Here is a 23,049-nt window from a genome sequence, read left to right as displayed (position 1 = left end):
ACAAATTTTAGTAAAATTGAGGTTTATATTGTGGGAACCTGAAAATGTCCCCACCAGCTAAAAAGTAACAGATTTTACCATACTGGGGAGACATTTGGTCCCCACAATGTGGTAAATACAAACCCCAACATACACTCACGCAGTCACTTCTGCAGCTCATCCATCTTTGGACCTTTTATCCAGTACAGGATCGGGCAGGGAGTCAGGACCCAAGCCCAGACACCATGAGACACGAGACAGGGGAGCATCCTGGGTGGCCTCCCAATCCATCACAAGCACTATAATTTCACCAAAATGCATTTCTCTGGCCCCGAAGGATACCCATCTAACAAAGGGGAAATCTGTACTCTCACACAAAGGCAGAGCGGGGCTGCGATTTCAAACCTCAAGCCTTGAGGTTAAAACGCCACACATTAGAAAAGGCAGTAGACAATGTATTGAACTGCTTGTAAAACTATCCGTAATTACAATCATGTATAATTAAGGCCATTATCAAAGAAAACCAGGTGTGAGATCAGAAAAGTACAAGTGTTTAATGCATGAAATGTGGCATTACACAGTGGCTGTTTAATAAAAAATGTATAAAAAAAGCTTAAAAGCTGGTGATTCACAATGTTAAAATGACAAACAGCAAAAACATGTACAGAATACATAGCATTAACATATGAAGAGGAATAGACCCTGCATGTCTACAGTGTAGCATTACAAGTACAGTAAGAGCAGGCAAACTTCCCCAAGACTAAAAGAAACCTTTGACATTATACCGTGTATAATACTGCTTATAATGTTACAAAGAGAAACCAAAAGATACCATCTACCCAGCCTTTAAGGAAGAGAAGCTAGAATGTTTACTTAAATGACATCTCTGAATATAAAAACCGAGGACTTGGACCTTTTCTTCCTGTTCAGCAGCTATTTTAGGTGTTTCCTTGGTTAAACAAAACCACACATAACCCCAGACCTGACGCTACATTTCAGTTCTAAAAATGACTTTAGGTTTAAATGCAAATTACCCACTGTCAACTTTTCAGGGCTGTAGGACTGATACAGGTGCCCCTCATCCCACCCCAGTGGAATATAAACTGACATTAGAAATGGCACGGTGCATCTGGGCAAGATGCTACATCACAGCTCTGTAGACAAATTAACCCACTGAGATGCTCTCAACTACTAAGACAGTGTTTCCCTACCTGGTCCTGGGGGACCTCCAGACAGTCTGTGTTTTTGCTCCCTCCCAACTGGAACGGAACAAAAATGTGGGCAGTCTGGGATGGAGCAAAAACACGGACTGTCTGGAGGTCCCCGAGGCCAGGTTTGAGAAACATTGTACTATGACAGTATGTGTTTTCACTTCAAATGGTTTTGTCTGTTCAAGCCCATATTACATAAAACAGAAATTAAATGATCCTGAAAATGATAAGCGTTCTTCCTAAAATTAGCAGGACCAACCCCAGAAGCAACCAGTCACAAAAAACTGCTCTATAACATCTAACACAAGTCCGGAAACCACACGTAGATACAGGTAGAGGGGTTCTGTGCATGAATGAAGGTAATACTTCAAACACAAAAACAACATTCTAACAACCATCGTAAAGCCATTTCTCCATATCACATTCTCACCTTCAGATAGTGCTTCACCTGAAGCACGAGACACATTGGCATGTAGAAAGCCCCATTTACACTTGGCTTCAAAATGCAGCACCCAGTACTAAATACAAATGTAAGCAGACACCAAGATGCCATGTGATGTGATGTCATCACTCAACCCATGTGCGGAAGTGGTCTGGGATGCATTTGATCACATATCTTTTGTAAACTCTGACAAAAACAGTCAGCTGGACACTTTGGAGATGCATGATAGATACAGGTGCAAAAGGTGATGTGTCCTGGCTGTCTACTTGCGATCCGATTGCCCAAGATGCATATTAAAACCAAGTGTACAGAGCGCCTACGTTTTCACAGTGTATAAAGGAAACAGGCTACTTAAAAGGACATCAATGCTCAATATCAAAATGTATCAAATTAAATGCTGATAACAACATGGATCCTGCTTGGCTATCCACCGCTTTGTGGTTATACCAGTATTTCCTCAGTAGAAATTCTGCACCTGAAATTATTGCACTTTAACTTCAAAACTAGCAACATCGACATAAACCAAGAGAATCATCCAACGCAGCTGTTAGTCTGTGTTAGATTTGTCATCTTATAATAGGAGGATTTTCACTGCATGGGATGAAGCAGTAAAATCTCGAAGGCGTCTCTCAAATGTGTTCTGTTGGTTAAACTTCCACTCATTGTTACATCTGAGACCTGGCATTAGTGCTGCAGTAAAATATTACAGTGGAGAGGTTGTTAAATGGTGCGTTTCCTCAATAGCCTGTGACAGCAGACAACAGAGGGATTTAACTCCACCGCAGCTTGTAAAAATAATGCATAATTGTAGTTTTAAAAGAAAAGCCTGATTATTAGGGAATTTCTGTATAGGACAATAACCCCTTCACATTTGCAAGGGAAAATGGAAGATTCCCGTAAATGCAAAAATTTGTGAATAATTCTTTGCCCCCCCCAACCTCAACTAGTCTGCCAATCTAAACGATATCATTAACAATTTCTAGACAAACATCATTGGACTGTACACTATGCATGTCAAATTGCCAAACTGGTCGACTCACGAATAACCGAAATCGCAAATGTCAAATGCAAAAATGCGAGGGGTTTCTGCATTACAGAACGCGCTGTAAACGGCCTAAAGAAACAGCAAAGAGCACGACGGGACCCTGAAGTTACTGCCTCAGATTGGAATCGTGTAGCATGTTGTATAAAACCGTCATAATGAAAAAAAAACATCAACAAATCTTCTTATATTGTAGATGTTGCTTGTTTCGTTTTACATAACCATTATAAAAAAGGCCTTTGGAAGAAGAGCAGTCAGTCCTCCTCACTGGAGGAGTGCACCTCAGCCCCCAGCTTCTGCAGTTTTGTTTGGTAGTACCTCTTCTTGCACCTGTAGGCTTTCTCTTTTTGCTTCAGGGCTTTCCGCTTGTCCTCCAGCATCAGCTCCTTAACCAGTAGCACTTTCATTTTCTGCTGGTGTTCCCTCTCAGACAGCTCTAGCACCTTGGCATCCAAGTGAGATTCTATAACAGTCTTGGTCCTTCCCCCGTCAGCCGTGGGCGTCGTGGCTGCCGAGACAGAGGTCCAGTGTGACCCATCAGGGAGGCCGGAGCCACTGGCAGTGGTGTGGGTGTAGACTCGGTCCGGCGAGCCCTGGGACAGAGTAGCTATAATCAGGCTTAAGCTCACAGTGCAAGCACACGAAACACAATGTATTACAGATTTCCTCATTATGAGAGAGGAAAGCACAGTTGTGAAGCTTCATCATTATACATTACAAAAAGGGCCACTTAGTTACTGAAGCATATTGCTGTTAGTACAGAACTGAACTCAGGTCTATATTAATTGTCAATTGTTCCCTAGTCCCCTTGCCCTGAGGGCCTGGCCTTCAATGGACAGATCTGATTCTCATTTGATTTTACTTGATGTCAAAAACTCATTTAGTTTTTTCGTTCTGCCTTTAAAACAAAGCACAGAATATGATTTCCACGGCTTATGTGCCCTAATCTCCTGCCGTCATGCAATGGGAGCGATTTTCAATGCATTACATCAATTTTGGTGGCAGTGATATCCTCCTGGTCGCAGTCACTCGCTCCTACAGCAAATGTCCCGGATTCTGAAGGGAGAGAATAGGTTCATGGATTCAATACAGCTCATTTATGGGCAACAGGTTTGCATATAGAAGGAGCACATTATTTTACACAGGCAGCCACGGTGTCTGCTAGTGATGGCCAAATGAAGCTTCATAAGCTATTTTCTGTATTTTATTAAACCACTACATGATGCTCTTGCTTTGGGGCATCATTTTAGCCTGTTTTTGAATAGAGAGCCCCATCTAGTGGTGTCAGAAAATACAGCAATTGGTTCATGAAGCTTCATTTGGCCATCACTAGTGTCTGCATTACCTGCTTTGATGTGGGTGTTAACGATGGCATCGGCATCTACGGTGGCCTCCATCTTCACTACCAAATTGGGGACCATGGAGGAGACCTCGTGCTGGATCTCGGTGAGCGCCGTGACGGGCACGTCGGCCACAATCTGCTCCTGCCGCTGCATCAGAGCGTTCTTGCTTTCCACCTTCATGCGCTTCCACAAGGTCTTCAACATGGCCATGCTGCTGGGAGGCTGGTCGGGGAAGGCGGCATTGAACGCCACCAGCAGCTCATTCCAGGCTGCATTACTCTTCACCGTGGTGTTCACATCCTTACGGAAGTCCTGCATAGAGCTGCATCTATCGATTATTTTAGTAATTGAGTATTCTGTCATTTATTCCATCAAATAATCGAGTAATCTTATTAAAGAGCAATAGTAACTATTCAAAAAAGAAAACACAGACAGGTTTCTTAAAATGAACATCTCATGGGTTTCCTTTTTAGGAACATTTTTAATGATTGAACTCCATACAACAACTGACAAAAGAACTAAACCCTTTTAGCTCATTTATGTACATATTTGTTTTTGTTTGTTTTTTTTAAAGAAAACACTTTCTTAAATGCAAAAATAAAGTCAAATTAATTTACTGCAAAAAAAGGCATACATATGTATGGGAGCAGCATGGTGGTGCAGTTGTTAGTACTATTGCTAGCACTGTTTCCTTACACCTCTGGGACCTGGGTTCAAGTCTCCGGCAGGATTGTACCTCCTGGCTGAGGTAGGAATGGTGAGTGTGTGTGTTTAAGTGTTTTACAGAATGAGTGTGTGCCTGAGCCTATTAAAGGAGCATGTGGCAGTTGGATAATTCAGTGTCTCAGAGTTTTACTGGCCCAGTGCTGTTGGGGGAGGGGTAGGTAATTTCATTCACATTAATTTAAATCTGTAAAATAACTTTACTAAAGCCTTGAAATAGATATAGCCGAGTACACCCCATGGTACCCTTTAGACTCACCCCTGCATGTATAACTTGTATAGCTTTACTGTAACCTTGCTATTTTGGAAGACAAACGGCGGTGGATGGGAGCAGATGAAAACATCGCTTTTCTTCACCTTTCAGCTTGTTGAACAGCTGGTTTGATTAAGGACTCTCGCCAGCTCTTTACCAGTAAAGGTTTAATAGCGATTAGAAGCACTGCTGTTGTTTTCCTTCGCTCCACGTGAGTTCACCATCTCTCTAACGGAACCGTCTTTGTTGTTACTGTATAGACTGGCTCCAGCTCCATGTTAACTAAACTACGACAGCATCATTTTCATTTCTGTTGTATTATCAGTGTTTTTGTTGAGGAAAAATAGGGGCTGCTTGGGCTGAATCTTGTTACACATTTTTATTCACACATATGCCCATAAATACGTTTCTATCGCAGATTTATTTTAGCTGCAGAGTGAAACGCACGCGCTTACCTTGTATTGGTTCCGCTCTGTGGACTGGACGCATAGACCGGGTGCTTTCTGTTGAGATGTTGTATCATTGACGTTGTGCTGTTGTGGAAAGCTAATTCAGTTTTACAGTGGACACACTGTACAGTATTCTCGCTTTTCTTTTGTTTAAAATGGTCCCAAACTTTAGACATTTTTCGTCTTTTTCTCTGACTTCCCCCGCTGTTTTCCCTGTATTCTTCCATTGCGCCACCAAATCAAACCCGCTCCACGTAATGCAGCGTAAGCACACTGTGCGACAGTAATAATCCTCCGGGTGAAACAAGGTGATCACTAAGCAGTACGTAGTCGTGCGGATTACACGAAGCGTCGAAGAAAAGAATTTGGCATCGAGGATTTTTTTGTAAACGAGTTATTCGGCTTACTCGATGAATCGTTGCAGCCCTGCATCTTAAGTATGCATGTAAAATTAAACTCATCATAAAAGAAAACCAGGTGTAAAGTCAGACAAGTACAAGTATTTAATACATGAAATGTGGCATTACACAGTGGCTGTTTAATAAAAAAATATATATAAAAAAAGCTTAAAAACTGGTGATTCACAATGTTAAAATGACAAAGAAACAGCAAGAACATGTACAGAATACAAAGCATTAACATATGAAGAGGATTAGACCCTGCATGTCTACAGTGTGGCATTACAAGTACAGTAAGAGCAGGCAAACTTCCCCAAGACTAAAAGAAACCTTTGACATTATACCGTGTATAATACTGCTTATAATGTTACAAAGAGAAACCAACAGATACCATCTACCCAGCCTTTAAGGAAGAGAAGCTAGAATGTTTACTTACATGACACCTCTGAATATAAAAACCGAGGACTTGGACCTTTTCTTCCGGTTCAGCAGCTATTTTAGGTGTTTCCTTGGTTAAACAAAACCACACATAACCCCAGACTTGACGCTACATTTCAGTTCTAAAAATGACTTTAGGTTTAAATGCAAATTACCCACTGTCAACTTTTCAGGGCTGTAGGACTGATAGAGGTGCCCCTCATCCCACCCCAGTGGAATATAAACTGACATTAGAAATGGCACGGTGCATCTGGGCAAGATGCTACATCACAGCTCTGTAGACAAATTAACCCACTGAGATGCTCTCAACTACTAAGACAGTGTTTCCCTACCTGGTCCTGGGGGACCTCCAGACAGTCTGTGTTTTTGCTCCCTCCCAACTGGGACGGAACAAAAATGTGGGCAGTCTGGGATGGAGCAAAAACACGGACTGTCTGGAGGTCCCCGAGGCCAGGTTTGAGAAACATTGTACTATGACAGTATGTGTTTTCACTTCAAATGGTTTTGTCTGTTCAAGCCCATATTACATAAAACAGAAATTAAATGATCCTGAAAATGATAAGCGTTCTTCCTAAAATTAGCAGGACCAACCCCAGAAGCAACCAGTCACAAAAAACTGCTCTATAACATCTAACACAAGTCCGGAAACCACACATAGATACAGGTAGAGGGGTTCTGTGCATGAATGAAGGTAATACGTCAAACACAAAAACAACATTCTAACAACCATCGTAAAGCCATTTCTCCATATCACATTCTCACCTTCAGATAGTGCTTCACCTGAAGCACGAGACACATTGGCATGTAGAAAGCCCCATTTACACTTGGCTTCAAAATGCAGCACCCAGTACTAAATACAAATGTAAGCAGACACCAAGATGCCATGTGATGTGATGTCATCACTCAACCCATGTGCGGAAGTGGTCTGGGATGCATTTGATCACATATCTTTTGTAAACACTAATGCATCATGATGCATCCCTGACAAGGACATCACAATAACTGTGTGTGACAGTAGCAAAATCTGAACAGAAAGAGTCAGCTAGACACTTTGGAGATGCATGATAGATACTGGTGCAAAAGGTGATGTGTCCTGGCTGTCTACTTGCGATCCGATTGCCCAAGATGCATATTAAAACCAAGTGTACAGAGCGCCTACGTTTTCACAGTGTATAAACGAAACAGGCTACTTAAAAGGACATCAATGCTCAATATCAAAATGTATCAAATTAAATGCTGTTAACATGGATACTGCTTGTCTATCCATCGCTTAGTGGTTATACCAGTATTTCCTCAGTAGATACTCGGCACCTGAAATTATTGCACTTTAACTTCAAAACCAGCAAAATCAACATATAGCAAGAGAATCATTCAACGCAGCTGTTAGTCTAGTGTTAGGACAATAACCCCTTCACATTTGCAAGGGAAAATGGAAGATTCCCGTAAATGCAAAAATTTGTGAATAATTCTTTGCCCCCCCCCCCCCCCCCCCAACCTCAACTAGTCTGCCAATCTAAACGATATCATTAACAATTTCTAGACAAACATCATTGGACTGTACACTATGCATGTCAAATTGCCAAACTGGTCGACTCACGAATAACCGAAATCGCAAATGTCAAATGCAAAAATGTGAGGGGTTTCTGCATTACAGAACGCGCTGTAAACGGCCTAAAGAAACAGCAAAGAGCACGACGGGACCCTGAAGTTACTGCCTCAGATTGGAATCGTGTAGCATGTTGCATAAAACCGTCATAATGAAAAAAAAAACATCAACAAATCTTCTTATATTGTAGATGTTGCTTGTTTCATTTTACATAACCATTATAAAAAAGGCCTTTGGAAGAAGAGCAGTCAGTCCTCCTCACTGGAGGAGTGCACCTCAGCCCCCAGCTTCTGCAGTTTTGTTTGGTAGTACCTCTTCTTGCACCTGTAGGCTTTCTCTTTTTGCTTCAGGGCTTTCCGCTTGTCCTCCAGCATCAGCTCCTTAACCAGTAGCACTTTCATTTTCTGCTGGTGTTCCCTCTCAGACAGCTCTAGCACCTTGGCATCCAAGTGAGATTCTATAACAGTCTTGGTCCTTCCCCCGTCAGCCGTGGGCGTCGTGGCTGCCGAGACAGAGGTCCAGTGTGACCCATCAGGGAGGCCGGAGCCACTGGCAGTGGTGTGGGTGTAGACTCGGTCCGGCGAGCCCTGGGACAGAGAAGCTATAATCAGTCTTAAGCTCACAGTGTAAGCACACGAAACACAACGTATTACAGATTTCCTCATTATGAGAGAGGAAAGCACAGTTGTGAAGCTTCATCATTATACATGACAAAAAGGGCCACTTAGTTACTGAAGCATATTGCTGTTAGAACAGAACTGAACTCAGGTCTATATTAATTGTCACTTGTTCCCTAGTCCCCTTGCCCTGAGGGCCTGGCCTTCAATGGACAGATCTGATTCTCATTTGATTTTACTTGATGTCAAAAACTCATTTCGTTTTTTCGTTCTGCCTTTAAAACAAAGCACAGAATATGATTTCCACGGCTTATGTGCCCTAATCTACTGCTGTCATGCGATGGGACCGGTTTTCAATGCATTACATCAATTTTGGTGACAGTTATATCCTCCTGGTCGCAGTCACTCGCTCCTACAGCAAATGTCCTGGATTCTGAAGGGAGAGAATAGGTTCATGGATTCAATACAGCTCATTTATGGGCAACAGGTTTGCATATAGAAGGAGCACATTATTTTACACAGGCAGCCACGGTGTCTGCTAGTGATGGCCAAATGAAGCTTCATAAACTATTTTCTGTATTTTTTAAAACCACTAGATGATGCTCTTGCTTTGGGGCATCATTTGAGCCCGTTTTTGAACAGAGAGCCCCATCTAGTGGTGTCAGAAAATACAGCAATTGGTTCATGAAGCTTCATTTGGCCATCACTAGTGTCTGCATTACCTGCTTTGATGTGGGTGTTAACGATGGCATTGGCATCTACGGTGGCCTCCATCTTCACTACCAAATTGGGGACCATGGAAGAGACCTCGCGCTGGATCTCGGTGAGCGCCGTGACGGGCACACCGCCCGCAATCTGCTCCTGCCGCCGGATCAGAGCGTTCCTGCTTTCCACCTTCATGCGTTTCCACAAGGTCTTCAACATGGCCATGCTGCTGGGAGGCCGGTCGGGGAAGGCGGCATTGAACGCCACCAGCAGCTCGTTCCAGGCCGCGTTACGCTTCACCGTGGTGTTCACATCCTTACGAAAGTCCTGCACCTTGTCCACCACCCCTTGGATGCGCTGCAAGAAGTACAGCTTCTGCTCGTGGGTGTAGTTGGGCGTGCGGTAAGCCATAGCGGCAGAGGGCCGATGCTTGCTGGGGCCACGCCGAGGAAGAGTCATCTGTCACCAACGCCCATCACTGACTGCTGCCACAGGCTACAGTTTGATCCTTGCAGACTGGCATGTGTGCTGGACTGCAGACCAATTATCAGCCCAGGCTACATTCTTAATCTGATGGAGTATTACTGCAAACAAAGAATTACGATATAAATGCATTAAAATCCAAAGTCTGTACACTGGAAAAATCCATTTGCTCTTTTCACACACCGTACAATTTTTCATAATATTGGCAGTGGACACCAATCTTTAGTGTTTACAAATAATCCTGCTCCTTTACTAATGGATCTCCTGTTAGTCCATAGCTGCTGACTAATTTGGACGCATTCCTACCAATTTGCATTCCGTGACTGACATGTTTGTCAACTTTGCTTGCTGAAGGACAGTAAACTATACTGAAAAATGAAAACAGTATTTATATTACACTGTTACCAGAAATTAGCTAGAATGATTTCAAATGGGCTTTCTTAAACATGGTCCTGCCATACTATTCTCTGTTCGTCACTCGAGACATTAATACTGTCTGAGATGCTAAATGAGGGACAGAATTCAAAGCGCATAAGATGTAATGTGTAGTTGAAGCATTCATTAAGGCTTTAAGGGTTTTATTGGTCACATATGCATGTAGTCAGACTACAGCCTGCAGTGAAACCCAAGGTGGTCAACTCCACCGTAGAAATTGAGTAAACCCCATAAGGTATTAAAAGTAACGATATAATAAATGAGTAGAAATGAGCAACATAAAGTTATATTGAAAAAAAGATGTGCAACGTAGTTCAAATAAAGGGTGAGGTGCATAAAATAGGATGGGATGTAAAATTTTAACTGAAAATCATGTACTAAGCAGTCTGATAGCTTGAGGGCAGAAACTCCTTCAGAGTTCTCACTGAGAGTCGGCAGGGTTGTTAGGGTGGGCTGTGTCTCTGCCGAATTTGACAGCTCTGCTCTGCTCTTGCAGTGTAAATGCCCTGCAGGGAGCCTTGCTGATGCGATCGTCTGCTAAGCTTTACGGTCCAGGGCAGAGCAATTACCAAACCAGACTGTCATTACTACTGTTCAGTAAAACATAATATGACTTGGGGCATACTTTCAATTCATTAAATTACTTAGTCGTTAAAGGTATGTCACGGACGAGGGTATGTTTTAAATACGTTTTTCTACACAAGAGAGCACATATAACACCAAAGCAAAAAATCTTAATTTAGGTAATCATTCGCCCGTTTGAATGATCAAGCTCTAAGAACGGTTGAAACAACTGAGACAAAAAACTTCAATGAGGCGGTTCACAGTATTTTTAATACAGCCATTCATTCATTAAAAGAGCTCAATCAATGCTAATTGAGTTCAACTAGAAAAATGACAACAACAAAAACAACGACGTTGTGGTTAATAGGACAAGGATAAGATGACAGCATCACAAAATATGTGATAAGGTATTTAATGAAAAACGTAATTACTTATATCCACTCGGCACGTTATATAAAATATCACAAAGCCTGATAATAGCTCAGAGGTAGTTAATATTTTGATGATAAGGATTAAAATGTACACAGAACTTTCACGTGTCAATAATCAAAGGCGAATTTGACATGTGTCATCGACGACTTTAATGTTTTCAACATCGCGGCTCGTACATTTTCCGTATTTTACGCATAAAGAACAACAAACGGGAATTATAAATGTATCCGCTTGCGCACAGCGATCCATCAAACAGTGTAAATGAACAAAAACAAAGTTGCAAATAATAAACACGTCTGACATCTTACTTGTGACCAGCTAACGCGAGCAATTTACGTATTCGCTTTTTTTTGTTTGTTTAATCTTTTCTATGTACTAAATGACAGCCGAAGAGACGTCTGGCTGCTTAACTCACACAGTACGACGGCAAGCGGGCACTGTTTCTCCCGAAGAGCACACAGTTTCGTTCCGCTGTCCCCTTCACATTTTAGCGCGGCCGGAAACAAAATTCAAACCACGATGGCGTGCGCGACATGCGCAGACTTCGTCGCGAAGTTCTGGCCAATTAGCAGCCGCCTTTCTGCGGTCAGAATCTGACGCGAAAACACTCTATTGATATGCTATTTGTGGTGCTGGAAACGTGCGAGGCACCAACCAAAGATATCCTGGAACCGTCTGGCGGTGCTTGGCTTGGCTCCAACGGGATCGTAACGAGATTAAAATGTATTTTGCAGCTCACTGGGTAACATGTCTCTAGTCTGTGTAATTTCTGCGTGAAACTAGACACGGGGCATATTTTACGTATAATACCACCAGTATTTGTAAATGAATGGGAGTAAGTGATGAGGAAATTCGGTTGTTGTTTCCTAAAAATGAAAAGGGAGAACACGTGAGCGTTTGATGTGCTTAACTGTCTAAGATAGATGGTAGCACCTCATCCTCCGGTGCAGCAGGTGGCGCTAGATTGACTCTGTGATTACATGTCTGTCTGGCTATTCAATTCCAGCAAAGAAGACCTTTAGAGGCAGCATGGAGTTAAATACGACTTTGAATGTTAAATGGTTATTCGAAATAAGTTTACCAGGACACTGGTTGTAACTTAATAAGAAACATACCACTTTACAATACGTGGCTGTTTCCGTGAAAGAGTAGCATGCCATTCGGTAATAGTAAAATTACAGTGTAACAGTCAGCTCGTGCCATGCGGGTGTGTATATATCGTGACACAGTTAAGATGTACCTAGGTTGCTACAGTAATGTATATACCGTTAATTATATAACAATGTCATTTTGGCTCTTTGAGACAACATTATTCTATAACCAAACACGAGCGTAGTAGCTCGCTATAATTTAGTTGTTATACTCACACTTTGTATGTGATAATATAAATAACGTATCTCAGTAAGATTGCATCTTCATCATTTCTAGCTTCATCTTCCTACTTTTAACGTATGTTTTAGAGAACGCACTCCAGAATGTATCACGTGAACGGATCGGTTGCTTATATGAATACGATAGTACAATCGCTGGTCTTATTTTTTTTTCTTAGTAATTCGAGATGAGGAATGTGTCCATTAGTAACTGATGGAGTCAGTGCTTATAGTGACCCCCGTCACAGCCCTGGAGTTCCTGGGGGAGAACTATCTGTTGGCAGGTGAGCAAAAGTTGATGTCAAGGTGTGTTTAATGTCTCACATGAAAGGTGTGAAATGTTTAATATTTATCTGCACCAAAACTAAGTTCATTAAATTGTAAATTTTTACCTAATTAGCTGTTGAATTTTATATTATTAATACTTCTTGGTGGTTTGTTTTGGTAATGATATGGAATGTGCCGACTACAGGTGATGGCCCAGTTCTGTCAGTCTACAATCTGAAGACTTCACCCACAACTTCTGCTTTGCTCAGCGTCCTCCAGAACTTCCGCATCCATGGAATCCGTCCTCACCAACAGCAGAGAGATCGAGCTGAACATACAAGCATAGCTAAGGAGGAGGAACCCCAGGGACTGTTATGGCAGCAGAGGGCACACTTGGTGGTTTTCGGGGGCAAAGCAGTGAGGCTTGTGGAGCTGAAAATGGGGGAACTCCCCGGCCTCCAGCCTCTTGGCCCGCTAATTGAGCTGCGGGACTGGGTGCTGGATGTGCACTGGCTGGACGTTCGCAGTGACCTCCTGGGTGTCACACTGGCCCATAATGTCACTCTGCTGCTCGATGTGCAGAAGGGAAGCACGCTGGCCCTCTGCTCCTGCGAGGACGGCTGCCTTCTGTATTCGGCCCTGCTGGTGGGACCTTGCTGGAAGAGCTTAGTTGTGGTGGGGGGCACCATCTTTAACCAGCTGGTCCTCTGGAGACCTGGAGAGGGAACAGAAAAGGAAGATGGGAGAAACATGGTGGGGAGAGTCGAGCGGAGGTTGCTGGGCCATAGCGGCGTGATCTTCAGCATGGCCTACCTTCCCGAGCCGGGCTGGCTGGCTTCGGCATCAGATGACCGCAGTGTGCGAGTGTGGGATGTGGGTGCTTTGGGGGGGGAGGCAGGATGTGGAGTTCCCTCCCCACCCTGCTTGTGGGTTCTTTATGGTCACCAGGCCCGGGTGTTCTCTGTAAAGCTCTCACCCGCCGGAGCATTCAGCGCAGGTGAGGATGGCGTCTGCCTGGCATGGGACTGGGACAGCGGGAAGGTAACGCGTGCCCTGAGGGGGCACCGGGCGGGAGGGGTCAGGGCGCTGGCCGTCAGCCTGGGAGGAGATGGGGGAGGTGGCTACGTAGCTACGGGGGGCGCAGATGGTGGCATCCGTCTCTGGAGCCTCAAGGAGGAGGACAGCGGACTAGAGGATTCAGGGGTCCTGCGTGATTTGGGGTTTGAGGGTGTAGGTTGCCCTAAGGTGGTGCGTGTGACTGGGGGCAGGGGCTTGGGGCAGAGAGGAGTGGTGGTCACCACTGATCAAGGGGAGGTTTATTCGTGGGAGGAGCAAAGTGGCTGGCAGCTATTATGGAAGGGAGGTGCAGGGTTCTGTTCCTACAATGTAATGGAGGTGTTGGAGTGGTGGAGTGGGGATGAGATGTGTGCTGTTGGCAGCCTGAGTGGAGAGGTGTGGCTCTTCCCCCTGTCTCAGCCCAGCGCCGGGGTACGGCTGAAGGCAGGGACAGGGAAGATCCATAGCGTGCTATGGGTACACCCAACCGGGGGCCGTGGTGCGTTTTTGTTGGCATCGGGGGCAGAAGGTGTGGTATACCGTTGGCAGATAGATACAGAGTTGGTTGGGGGGGCTGTGGTTCTCAATGTCGAGCCCCTGGGTCCTTTTATTCTTCCCCCCTGTGCGAAACGCTGGCTGACCACCGCAGTGCTCGTATCTCAGCCAGAGGGGGCGCTGTGGGTGTGTGGAGACCGGAGAGGTTCACTGCTGCTGTATCCTGACAAAGCCGAGGAGGCTAAGGCAGATGGAGCCTTGCAGCCCATGAGCGTCCTGTTCGGGGTGCACGGGAAGCAGGGCGTGACGTGCGTGTGCGAGCACGCTGGCCTGATCTACAGCACCGGGCGTGACGGCTGTGTACGCGTGTCCCGGCTGGATGCCAGTGCTCTGGAGGTGCTGAGGGTACAGCGGGCGTGCCGTGGCATGGAGTGGCTGGAGAGGATTGTGGTTCTGGACCCGGAGGTGAATCCAGTGGAGGGGGAGCATGGTGAGCGTCACGCAGGGGAGGTGAGGTTGGTCTTGGGGTTCCACTCAGTCTACTTCGTTGTCTGGGACTTGGTCCGGCTGGAGCGGGTCTTGTCAGTGCCTTGTGGTGGGGGGCATCGGTCCTGGAGCTACTGGTTACCCCGGAGCCCAGGTGCCGATGCTGTAGGCACAGTAGTGTTTGTGAAGCACGGAGCAGTCATGGCCTCTCGTGCCCCAGAGGAGACCTCCCTTCAGCAGGGAAGTCGGGAGCTCAGGGAAGGGATCCACGGTAAGGGTGTCACCTGCGTGTGCCACTTAGGTGTTGTCTGGGTCGCCAGGCAGCACTGGGAGATCCTGGCAACAGGTGGAGAGGACACAACTTTGACTGTGTTGACGATTGACCCTCGGAGCAGGGATCTCAGGGTCCTGGCGCTCATCACTGATCACATCTCCAGCATCCGTGCACTAGCAGTCGTTCGGAGGCCAGGTGCCAGGGAGGCGAATGACACCAAGCCACTCCTCTCTGTCCTGCTCTTCTCTGCCGGGGGGCGGGCCCAGCTGCAGTGCTACAGACTCCTGATTGGTGAGAATGGACAGCTGGGTTTGCCTTCTTGTCAGGTGATCCAGGTAGCTAGTCACCGGTTGGATGAGCAATGGGAACGGAGGCGGAACCGACACAAGACTGTGAAAATGGACCCTGAAACCAGGCAAGTGAACTACCTGCAGTTGGTTATGTAGTAAGTATTATCTCGTGAACGAAGAAGAGTGCTGTGATTGGGGAGCTGGACCCCACAATCCCCTAACCTAAACCCTATAGAGCTGGTTTGGAATGAGTTTCATCGAAGAATAAAAGCAAGGTAACCAATTTGTGCTATGAACTTGTGGAAACTCCTTGTGGAAAGTCAAAAAACATTCTGAGGTTAACCGGAGTTACCAAATTGCCCATAGGTGTGAGTGAATGAGTGAAGGGTGTGTGAGTGTGCCGTGCGATGGGTTGGCACCCCATCCTGGGTCATTCCCTGCCTTGTGTCCATAGCCTCTGGGATAGGCTCCAGACCCCTCGCGACCCAGAAAAGGACGCTTGTCAGTTAGCGAAAATGGATGGATGAACACTTCTCTTGACTGTTGCAATTCTTGAATTGAAAATTGAATTACTTCATTGGCTTTTATTATAAGGTGAATAGCATCGCTGAAATAGAGACAAGTGCATTAAAAACAAGTGTGTCCAGACTTTTGACTGCTACTGTACATGAAGTGTCCAGATTTCAGAGCAACTCTCCTACCCCCGTGCAGGTACATGTCTCTGTCAGTGATATCCGATGGAACAGAGGGGCTCCTTCTGGCTGCGGCCTGCAGTGATGGAGCACTGAGGTGAGGGTGCTGCAGCTTTGTAACGCCCCCGTCACGAGGGCTGCATTCATGATATGTGTAATTAAGGAACCATGTACTCAGTCTGCATGACTCAAAACATGACACGCGACCACAAGCAGAAGTGGAGGTCAAATAGACGTGGGAGTAGTGCTTTCTGTGTATATATATATCATTTTTTATTTTCTTTTTATGCTCAGGCTTTTTTCATTGACTGAAACCAGTGGCAGCTTTCAGCTTCTGTGGGAGAGTTTCTACCACCAGCGATGTGTGCTCAGTGTCGCCACCTACCTCCTGAAAGACCCCCAGGGCTGCCAGTGAGTGACAAGACACAAAATAGCCGGACATTATTGTCTGACATCTTTCATCACTTACTAATTGCTCCCATAAAGGCATACAGTCTGATTTATCTGCCTCCTAGACCTCAAATGCTAAAACTGAATTACAGACCCTCCTCTACTTATGAACTTTCGACTTCCAAACTTTCAGACATACGAACGAAAGAGGAAAAGTCTAAATTGTGTTCATTGGGCTCCCATTTCCTTCCGCAACGTCAATTTTTTTTTCTACGCGCCAAATTCCACCTAGTGCGACTTCTGGCGTGCGAACTCCCTGCATCCTAGTTCTTTGTACTTGCGTAAACCCTTAAAATGATGTTGACTAACAACTTACGAGCATTTCGATTTACGAACGGCCGTTCGGAACGTATCTCGTTCGTAAATAGAGGAGCGTCTGTATATCACATACAGTTCTTCTGCTTATGATATTTATTAGACACTGTATCTTTTTTTAGGAAAGTAGCATTTATCTGTTTCTTCATTTTTAAAGCAAGTCATTTTTTGTAAATAACCTTTAATAATTTTGCCATAATTCAGCTCAAAATTCATTGAAACTGACCTTTATTGTTCTCCATCCATTTGTCGATTTTTATGATTTTATTATTTGTAGCCAAATTAATCCATATCATATTTTCTTTTCACCTGCCCCCCCCCCCCCCCCCCAGGAGGTTGTTTATCTTCAGTGCTGCGACCGATGGTATGATAGCTGTTTGGGATACAAATACAGTAACAAATCTGGAGATTGGACCCTCTTCTGACACCTGCTGGAAGGGTAGATATGAGCAATTAAAAAAAAAAAAAGATGTATGTGTGTGTAGGTGTGTCACTCACTCTCTATGTGGTTTTGTGTGTTTCAGGTCCACCTAGTCCTTGCCTCACGATTCCAGCACATCAGAGTGGAGTAAACACACTAGCAGTGTGGGAGGGGCACTGGGATGATCAGGGATTGTCTCAGGCAGGGGGGCACTGGATGACAGTGGCCAGTGGAGGAGATGACGGACAATTGTCAGCTGTTTGTATCCAAGTGCAGTTCCATCCCAAGGAGGTAGAGGGCAGTGGATTGACTCTGAACCTGTACGCTAGGTCTGTGGAGCCTCTGGCCCATTCGGCCCCCCTGACAGCTTTAATACCCCTGGGTCCTAGACTCCTTATCTCTGCCTCCCCGGATCAACGCATCTCCCTGTGGGACCTCCCAGGTACCTCTCTGCGCCACCGGGGGGTGCTGTTCTCGCATGTGGCCGATATCGCAGGACTAACAGCGTGGCAAGGAGAAGAGAGGCAGACCTGGGTGGCTGTTTGTGGGCAGGGTTTACAGCTGCTGCGGCTGGAATCGCAGGGCGACGGGAAATAAGACTGTATGAAAGATGCGAAATGTGCCGTCTTCGTAGAAACTCACCCTTGTCATACTGTGAGTCACACTGTCTGTCAAGATGAGCAAGTGCTGACATTCGATGCTAATTTAAAAATAAAAAGTATATATATTTTAAATTTTCCCTGTGAAATGTAACATGCTTTTAGTAAATGAAAATAGCAGACTCTGGTTCTCTGGTGGTTCTTCTGCTGGGGTTTCTGGGTGAATGGAGGACATTGGGGGGGGGGGGGGGGGGGAGGCCTGCTCACACCACTCTTCACTGTTTGTGGTACATGAATTTTTTATGGAGTTTGAGGCTCCCTATTGTCCATCACGCCTCTGCTTGCTAGGTCAGCGCAGAGGGGACAGCGAGAGTGAGGTTAGTAATTCCCTCGTTTTTTATTTTTTAGAGAGAGAGGTTAATGGTGTGATTGTCCGTTTTTTTTTTTTGTTAGTTTATTGAAGCAGTTAGTAGTCAGATGGTTTTGGATGAGAAACGGCTTAAAGGTAGCATTGTCCTAGTTTTGTTTAGTGATAAGTGGTGGGATTCTCCTGTCATATGCTCGGTGCATCTGGACATGAACTCATGTTCTTTATTGTGGGTTTGCAGTGGAAATACCCCAGAACCTAATGAAAGGGAGGGCTGAGAGAGCAGAGAAATATTTGAAAAATATCGGAAGGAATGTTCCAGAAAAGCAGAGCCCAAGTGCCCGAGGTCTGCGAAAGCTCTCTCAGTTCCTGGAAAAGGAAGGCGCCTCTTAAAGAATCTCTCGTCCGCTCCAACCATGTCAGACCGGTAACTTCCCATACCAAAACTAGTATCTCATATCTGTGTAAAAAGTACCTTTTTGGTAGCTTGTGTGATTTGTAATGGGGAATGATCTGTCTCTCTGACACGCACATGCAAAGGCATAACAATAGTGAAGTGGTTATGGAATTGATTTTATGATCGAGATGTTTAACAATAGCATATCCGAAATTGTGGTAAGGTACTTAACCTCATCTGCTTCTAAAAGTATCAATAGGTAACATGTATTAATATGTGCACGTGTACCTTTAAGTGTAAATGTTGTTCTACTGACCTTTGACTTCTAACTTCAGGCTACAGAACAAGCGATATCGCAGAACAGACTTCCCCTTGTTGAGTGTCCAGGAAATAGGATACCAGGTAGTATGGTTGTGGTGCAAAATGGTAAATAGGTATAAATCAGTCGGTGCTAGGATGGCCTGGTGGCCCTTGCCTCCAGGTTTGGAGGTTCTAATCCCACCTGTGTGCATGGAGTTTGCATGTTCTCTCCATGTTCTTGTGTTTTACCTACATTTAGGCTTATTGGCGCCTCTAGGTGGCCCATAGTGTGTCTGGGTGTATGAGTGCTTTGTGATGGACTGGTGTACCCTTGTACTGTGCCTTGCGCTTCCTGGGATGGGCTCCAGTCCACCCGAACCCTGACACGGATGGTATGAATCAATCCCATTATACAGCACAGATTGCGGGCTTTGTGTGATGCCTTGAGTGCGAGTAATAATACACGCAGACTGCGTCATGCAGCATTTGTTCTGCATTACCATAGAAGCACTCCTTCCTGCAGTTCACCATTTGTTTCCCATCACCCTTGTGATCATCCTCTCCTTCGAAGTCACTGCCAGGGCCGAGCGGCAACCATGAAATATGGACACGCGGCACAGAACAGCCGCGAGAAGCAGTAATGCTGTGCCAGTCACACCCCCCGTGCCAGGTTCCACCGTCTGTGCGTGTGGCATCGGCCCATACAGGGTGACAGAAGGTGGCATTGGTGGGGGGGCACACCCAGTCCCTTATATCCCATCAGAACACCTGCTTTATTGTGTGACTATTGCTTGCTTAAAAACACGAAGCAAGTGTGCAATTTGCATGATGTTTCCCAGCCAAATCTGCGGCACACCGTCTCCCTCGGGTCCTGCCACCTTCACCTGTGCCCAGTCGCTTGATGAGTGCATCACTGTGTCTGTGTTGATCTACTCAGCCTTTTTTGTGATCTCCTCCGCCATCTACAGCGAAGCTTGGTCGCGCAGGACGACAACAGCCCACTAAGACTGGGAGGAGAGAAGCCGCCCCCAAGGTCTTGAACCCCAGCATGACGGCCTGGGAAGTCCAGTCTTTGTCTGAACCCTCCTTCGCGCGCATCGACCTTCCCCCTCCGACCACTCATGTGCCACTGCCATTGGACAGCCCACACGTTCCCGAGCCAATGGGAGTCCCAGCTATAAGCCCCGCCCATAGCCCCCTAGCCGTCACGCCCCCGGGCACTGATAAATTCACGAAAGTGTTCCATAAGCCTCCTGTCCAGTGCCGCCCGCCCCGCCTGCCCCCTCTGCGGCCCGTCACCAACGCCAGCTTCTCACGCAGTTTCACCTTCTCCTTCTTCGAGCTCCCGCTGCACCTGTCCGCTCGTGGCCGCGCCGAGCGCATCTCACTGCTGCACCGGGTCCAGAACTGACTGCCAGGGCTGCAGCCAAGCCCTTGCTTCTTGTTCAGTGATACTGGCGGCCATTACAGGCCGCATCAGCCACAGTACAGTGAGATCCCAGACTGGTTCGTACTGAATACCACCATAGTGACAATGCAGTGTTTCCACCACAGTTTTGGTTTGTTTGTTGGCTTATTTGTGTGTGTTGTGCAGAAGATGTGGTTTGTGAGTGTACAGTACATGTACAGTTAGCATATATACCCGTGTTGCGCAGATAGTACCAATTGTGTGTTGGTACATGTTGTTTATTCAGTAGATGCTTTTGTCCAAAGTGACATAGAGGTGAGGAAAGCTTGGGGTCAGAGCACAAGAGCATGCCTGAAGGAGTTTGGGTTAAGAGCCTTGCTCGAGCGCCCAACAGTCGGTGTCATTAGTCTGCTGCCCATGGGATTTGAACCCAAGACCTTCCGGATCCTTAACCTGCCAAGTTACACTCTGTCCACAATGGTGATTTTCCTAATTATGGGTCGACTTCTCAATTAGGTTTGTCAGTGGGGTGCTTGCTGTCGACAGTGGCATTGTACTATGGAATCATCTTGGAATATCATGGGGTCACCCATCCAATTACACCTGACTCCGACCCCCCCCTAAAGAGAGGGGGGACATGAACAAGATATCCATGGGCACACAGAGACTGAGAAGAACAAGTGGCCTAGGAATTTGAATGTAACAAGATTTAACACTCCTTGTTCTTAGTGCTTTTTGGTAAAACACTGTGTGGTTGTTGCATAGCGCAATCTGGTGCCAGCACACGGCAACCGTCTGTACCTGTACACACCCAGCGGCTGAACCGGTCCACGTGAACAGAACGCTTGCACACGCGCACACACCCTGCTGCCGCGTGCATGCACCAGCTGACGAAACGCTGCGGTGGGAATCACAGGCTTTGGGAGCGATATATGGGCTTTGAGTGATAATCCACAAGACGCCACGCCCTGCGCTGCCTACTTCACAGGACGATTGGACAAGCACTCTGCTCCTGAGGTCACCATGCATTAGATAAGAAGGAGCTTGAGTTCTTTGGAGTTTATTCTCTTTGCATTCTAAATATAAAATAACCTCTCCTATAGCCTCCCCTACCTGAATGTACTAATGCAACATATTGAAGTTGTATGCACAACTGTTACAAATATGAATAATTCTTTGTGAAACTTTCACAATAAAGAGTATAAAAGAACATGCTTTCATTGGATTAGTCTGTTATCCAGTGTCTTTGGTGTCTGCTTAAAAACACGATATACGGTATACAACGTCAGATCAATGCCACTGATTAGTATTCACCAATAAGAATCTTGCGTATCAGCCACTGGCAAATGCTACGGTGCCTTTCTTTGAATTAAACTGCGCAAGATAAAAGCAGATGAAATGCTCACTTTCAAGCAAACCGCAGGAATGTAATCATAGCGGTGTTGTGTTTATGATGCAACTCGGACGTGACTTTTTTACCCGTTTAAACTTCGTAACTGGATTGGTGATGTACACTTAACCTAAATATGACTCACCGGCTGCTTGTAAGGACAGTGAGAACACCGTATCTGATTTTCACCTTCAAGTCCTTTGTTTGAATTTGCAGTAAAATCAGCTGTAGGCTTCTATTGTTAACCTCAGGTAGATGCTTGTTACGTATGTTCCACCTATACTGGATGAGGCAGTTTGATGTCCTGGGCCAGAGAAGACGGTGTTCCTTTCAGTAAGGGACAGGATCAGGTCCCTGTGACCACAGAACGGGAAGCTGATTTCTTGCAGATATATATATAGATTAAATGAGAGACTCAGGAAGGAAACGGGTGAAGTTTCCTGACAGTGTGATAAGAGATGTGTTAGATTGAGTAGGGGGTGGGTGGATTTTGGAAGGGCATTTATAGGGGAATGGATTTGCATGGACTGTGGGGGGATGTACATTTGGCCTGGGTTTATAGGTTTGGCGTTGGTGTTTGTGATGACGGTCCTGCCAATGAAGGCTCTCTCAGACCCCGGTGAACAGCTACAGTACAGCGGCTGCCACCCCCCAGCTCCCCCACCTCTTGGGTTGACGTGTCCGGCTTTCACAATGTCAGGCCGGATGAGAACACTGTCTGTGCGTGAGCCTCTCTGTGTCTGTGTCCTTTTGCCTGCCTTCCTGTAGTCTTACATGCTGTGTTCCACTCCGATGCTCACTAATACGTTTGCCCAGGTTTCATATGTATTCCTTTGAGTGGAAGGTAGACCATTTCAACTGGGGGGGGGCAGACTGGGGCCAGTTGTTCTGTTAGAGGGGACTGTATTTGACCTTAATGTCCTCCAAGTTTTACTTATACTAGATTACCAGCATTAAGAAGTAAAATTCTTTGGAAAACCGATGTTATTTATGCAGTGCTCTGCATTCACATTTTACTGTTTTTACAAATGTGTAACTCACTCTGATTTATTGCTTAGACTGTCTTGCTTCCACAAGCTTGATTATTTTTTCTTGTTTTTCAGTTTCTAGGATAGTTCAGGCACGATTCTCACCAGAGAGCAAACCTCTTCTTGACATCTAACCAGCTACATTTTGGTTAATTTAATATGTGGGAAAGGGAGACTGGGGTACATATATATTTCAGCTTATATTTATATATCTGACAATTAATTAAAATGCATCTTTCTAACACTCTACACCAGACTGTTGCTTCCCTGCCTTGTCATTCCAGCCCTGGGCCCAGCTGTGATTGAACGGCTGGAACATTCGCC

At 45.6% G+C, this 23,049-nt stretch overlaps 2 protein-coding genes and 1 long non-coding RNA gene across 11 annotated transcripts; 2 read left to right on the top strand and 1 right to left on the bottom strand.

The window, feature by feature from the left end:
- Positions 1-509: 509 nt before the first annotated feature.
- LOC125745236 (fibrinogen silencer-binding protein) lies at positions 510-11,708 on the bottom strand. 6 transcript variants are annotated; one of them, XM_049017880.1, is made up of 5 exons: positions 11,536-11,707; positions 9,309-9,790; positions 4,020-4,104; positions 3,663-3,730; positions 510-3,267 (listed from the first exon to the last, which is right to left on the bottom strand). In XM_049017880.1, the coding sequence occupies exons 2-5, from the start codon at positions 9,663-9,665 to the stop codon at positions 2,929-2,931; spliced, it is 849 nt and encodes a 282-aa protein (XP_048873837.1). In that variant the 5' UTR covers positions 9,666-9,790; positions 11,536-11,707; the 3' UTR covers positions 510-2,928. The 6 variants fall into 6 exon arrangements, with proteins under 6 accessions (XP_048873837.1, XP_048873838.1, XP_048873836.1 ...); XM_049017881.1 differs by lacking the exon at positions 4,020-4,104 and having other exon boundaries at positions 9,224-9,790; positions 11,536-11,708; XM_049017879.1 differs by lacking the exons at positions 3,663-3,730; positions 4,020-4,104 and adding an exon at positions 8,867-8,934 and having other exon boundaries at positions 9,224-9,790.
- Positions 11,709-11,725: 17 nt separating this feature from the next.
- On the top strand, positions 11,726-18,552 carry wdr6 (WD repeat domain 6). 4 transcript variants are annotated; one of them, XR_007398601.1, is made up of 8 exons: positions 11,873-12,327; positions 12,670-12,774; positions 12,963-15,483; positions 16,070-16,147; positions 16,345-16,461; positions 17,148-17,254; positions 17,340-17,890; positions 18,444-18,552. XR_007398601.1 is itself a non-coding variant. In XM_049017832.1 (7 exons), the coding sequence occupies exons 2-7, from the start codon at positions 12,705-12,707 to the stop codon at positions 17,831-17,833; spliced, it is 3,387 nt and encodes a 1,128-aa protein (XP_048873789.1). In that variant the 5' UTR covers positions 11,726-11,862; positions 12,670-12,704; the 3' UTR covers positions 17,834-18,017. The 4 variants fall into 4 exon arrangements, 3 of the variants coding, with proteins under 3 accessions (XP_048873789.1, XP_048873790.1, XP_048873788.1); XM_049017832.1 differs by lacking the exons at positions 11,873-12,327; positions 18,444-18,552 and adding an exon at positions 11,726-11,862 and having other exon boundaries at positions 17,340-18,017; XM_049017833.1 differs by lacking the exons at positions 11,873-12,327; positions 18,444-18,552 and adding an exon at positions 11,727-11,843 and having other exon boundaries at positions 17,340-18,017.
- A 13-nt stretch (positions 18,553-18,565) lies between these two features.
- On the top strand, positions 18,566-21,492 carry LOC125745248 (uncharacterized). Its single transcript, XR_007398613.1, has 2 exons — positions 18,566-19,001; positions 19,868-21,492. It is a non-coding gene; the product is annotated as an uncharacterized LOC125745248 (long non-coding RNA).
- Positions 21,493-23,049: the final 1,557 nt, after the last annotated feature.

Source organism: Brienomyrus brachyistius, chromosome 6, assembly GCF_023856365.1.
Source record: "Brienomyrus brachyistius isolate T26 chromosome 6, BBRACH_0.4, whole genome shotgun sequence".
In the NCBI taxonomy this organism is placed as follows: Eukaryota; Metazoa; Chordata; class Actinopteri; order Osteoglossiformes; family Mormyridae; genus Brienomyrus; species Brienomyrus brachyistius.
The sequence above is the reverse complement of the archived record's forward strand: the minus strand, read 5'-3'. Positions and strand labels throughout refer to the sequence as shown.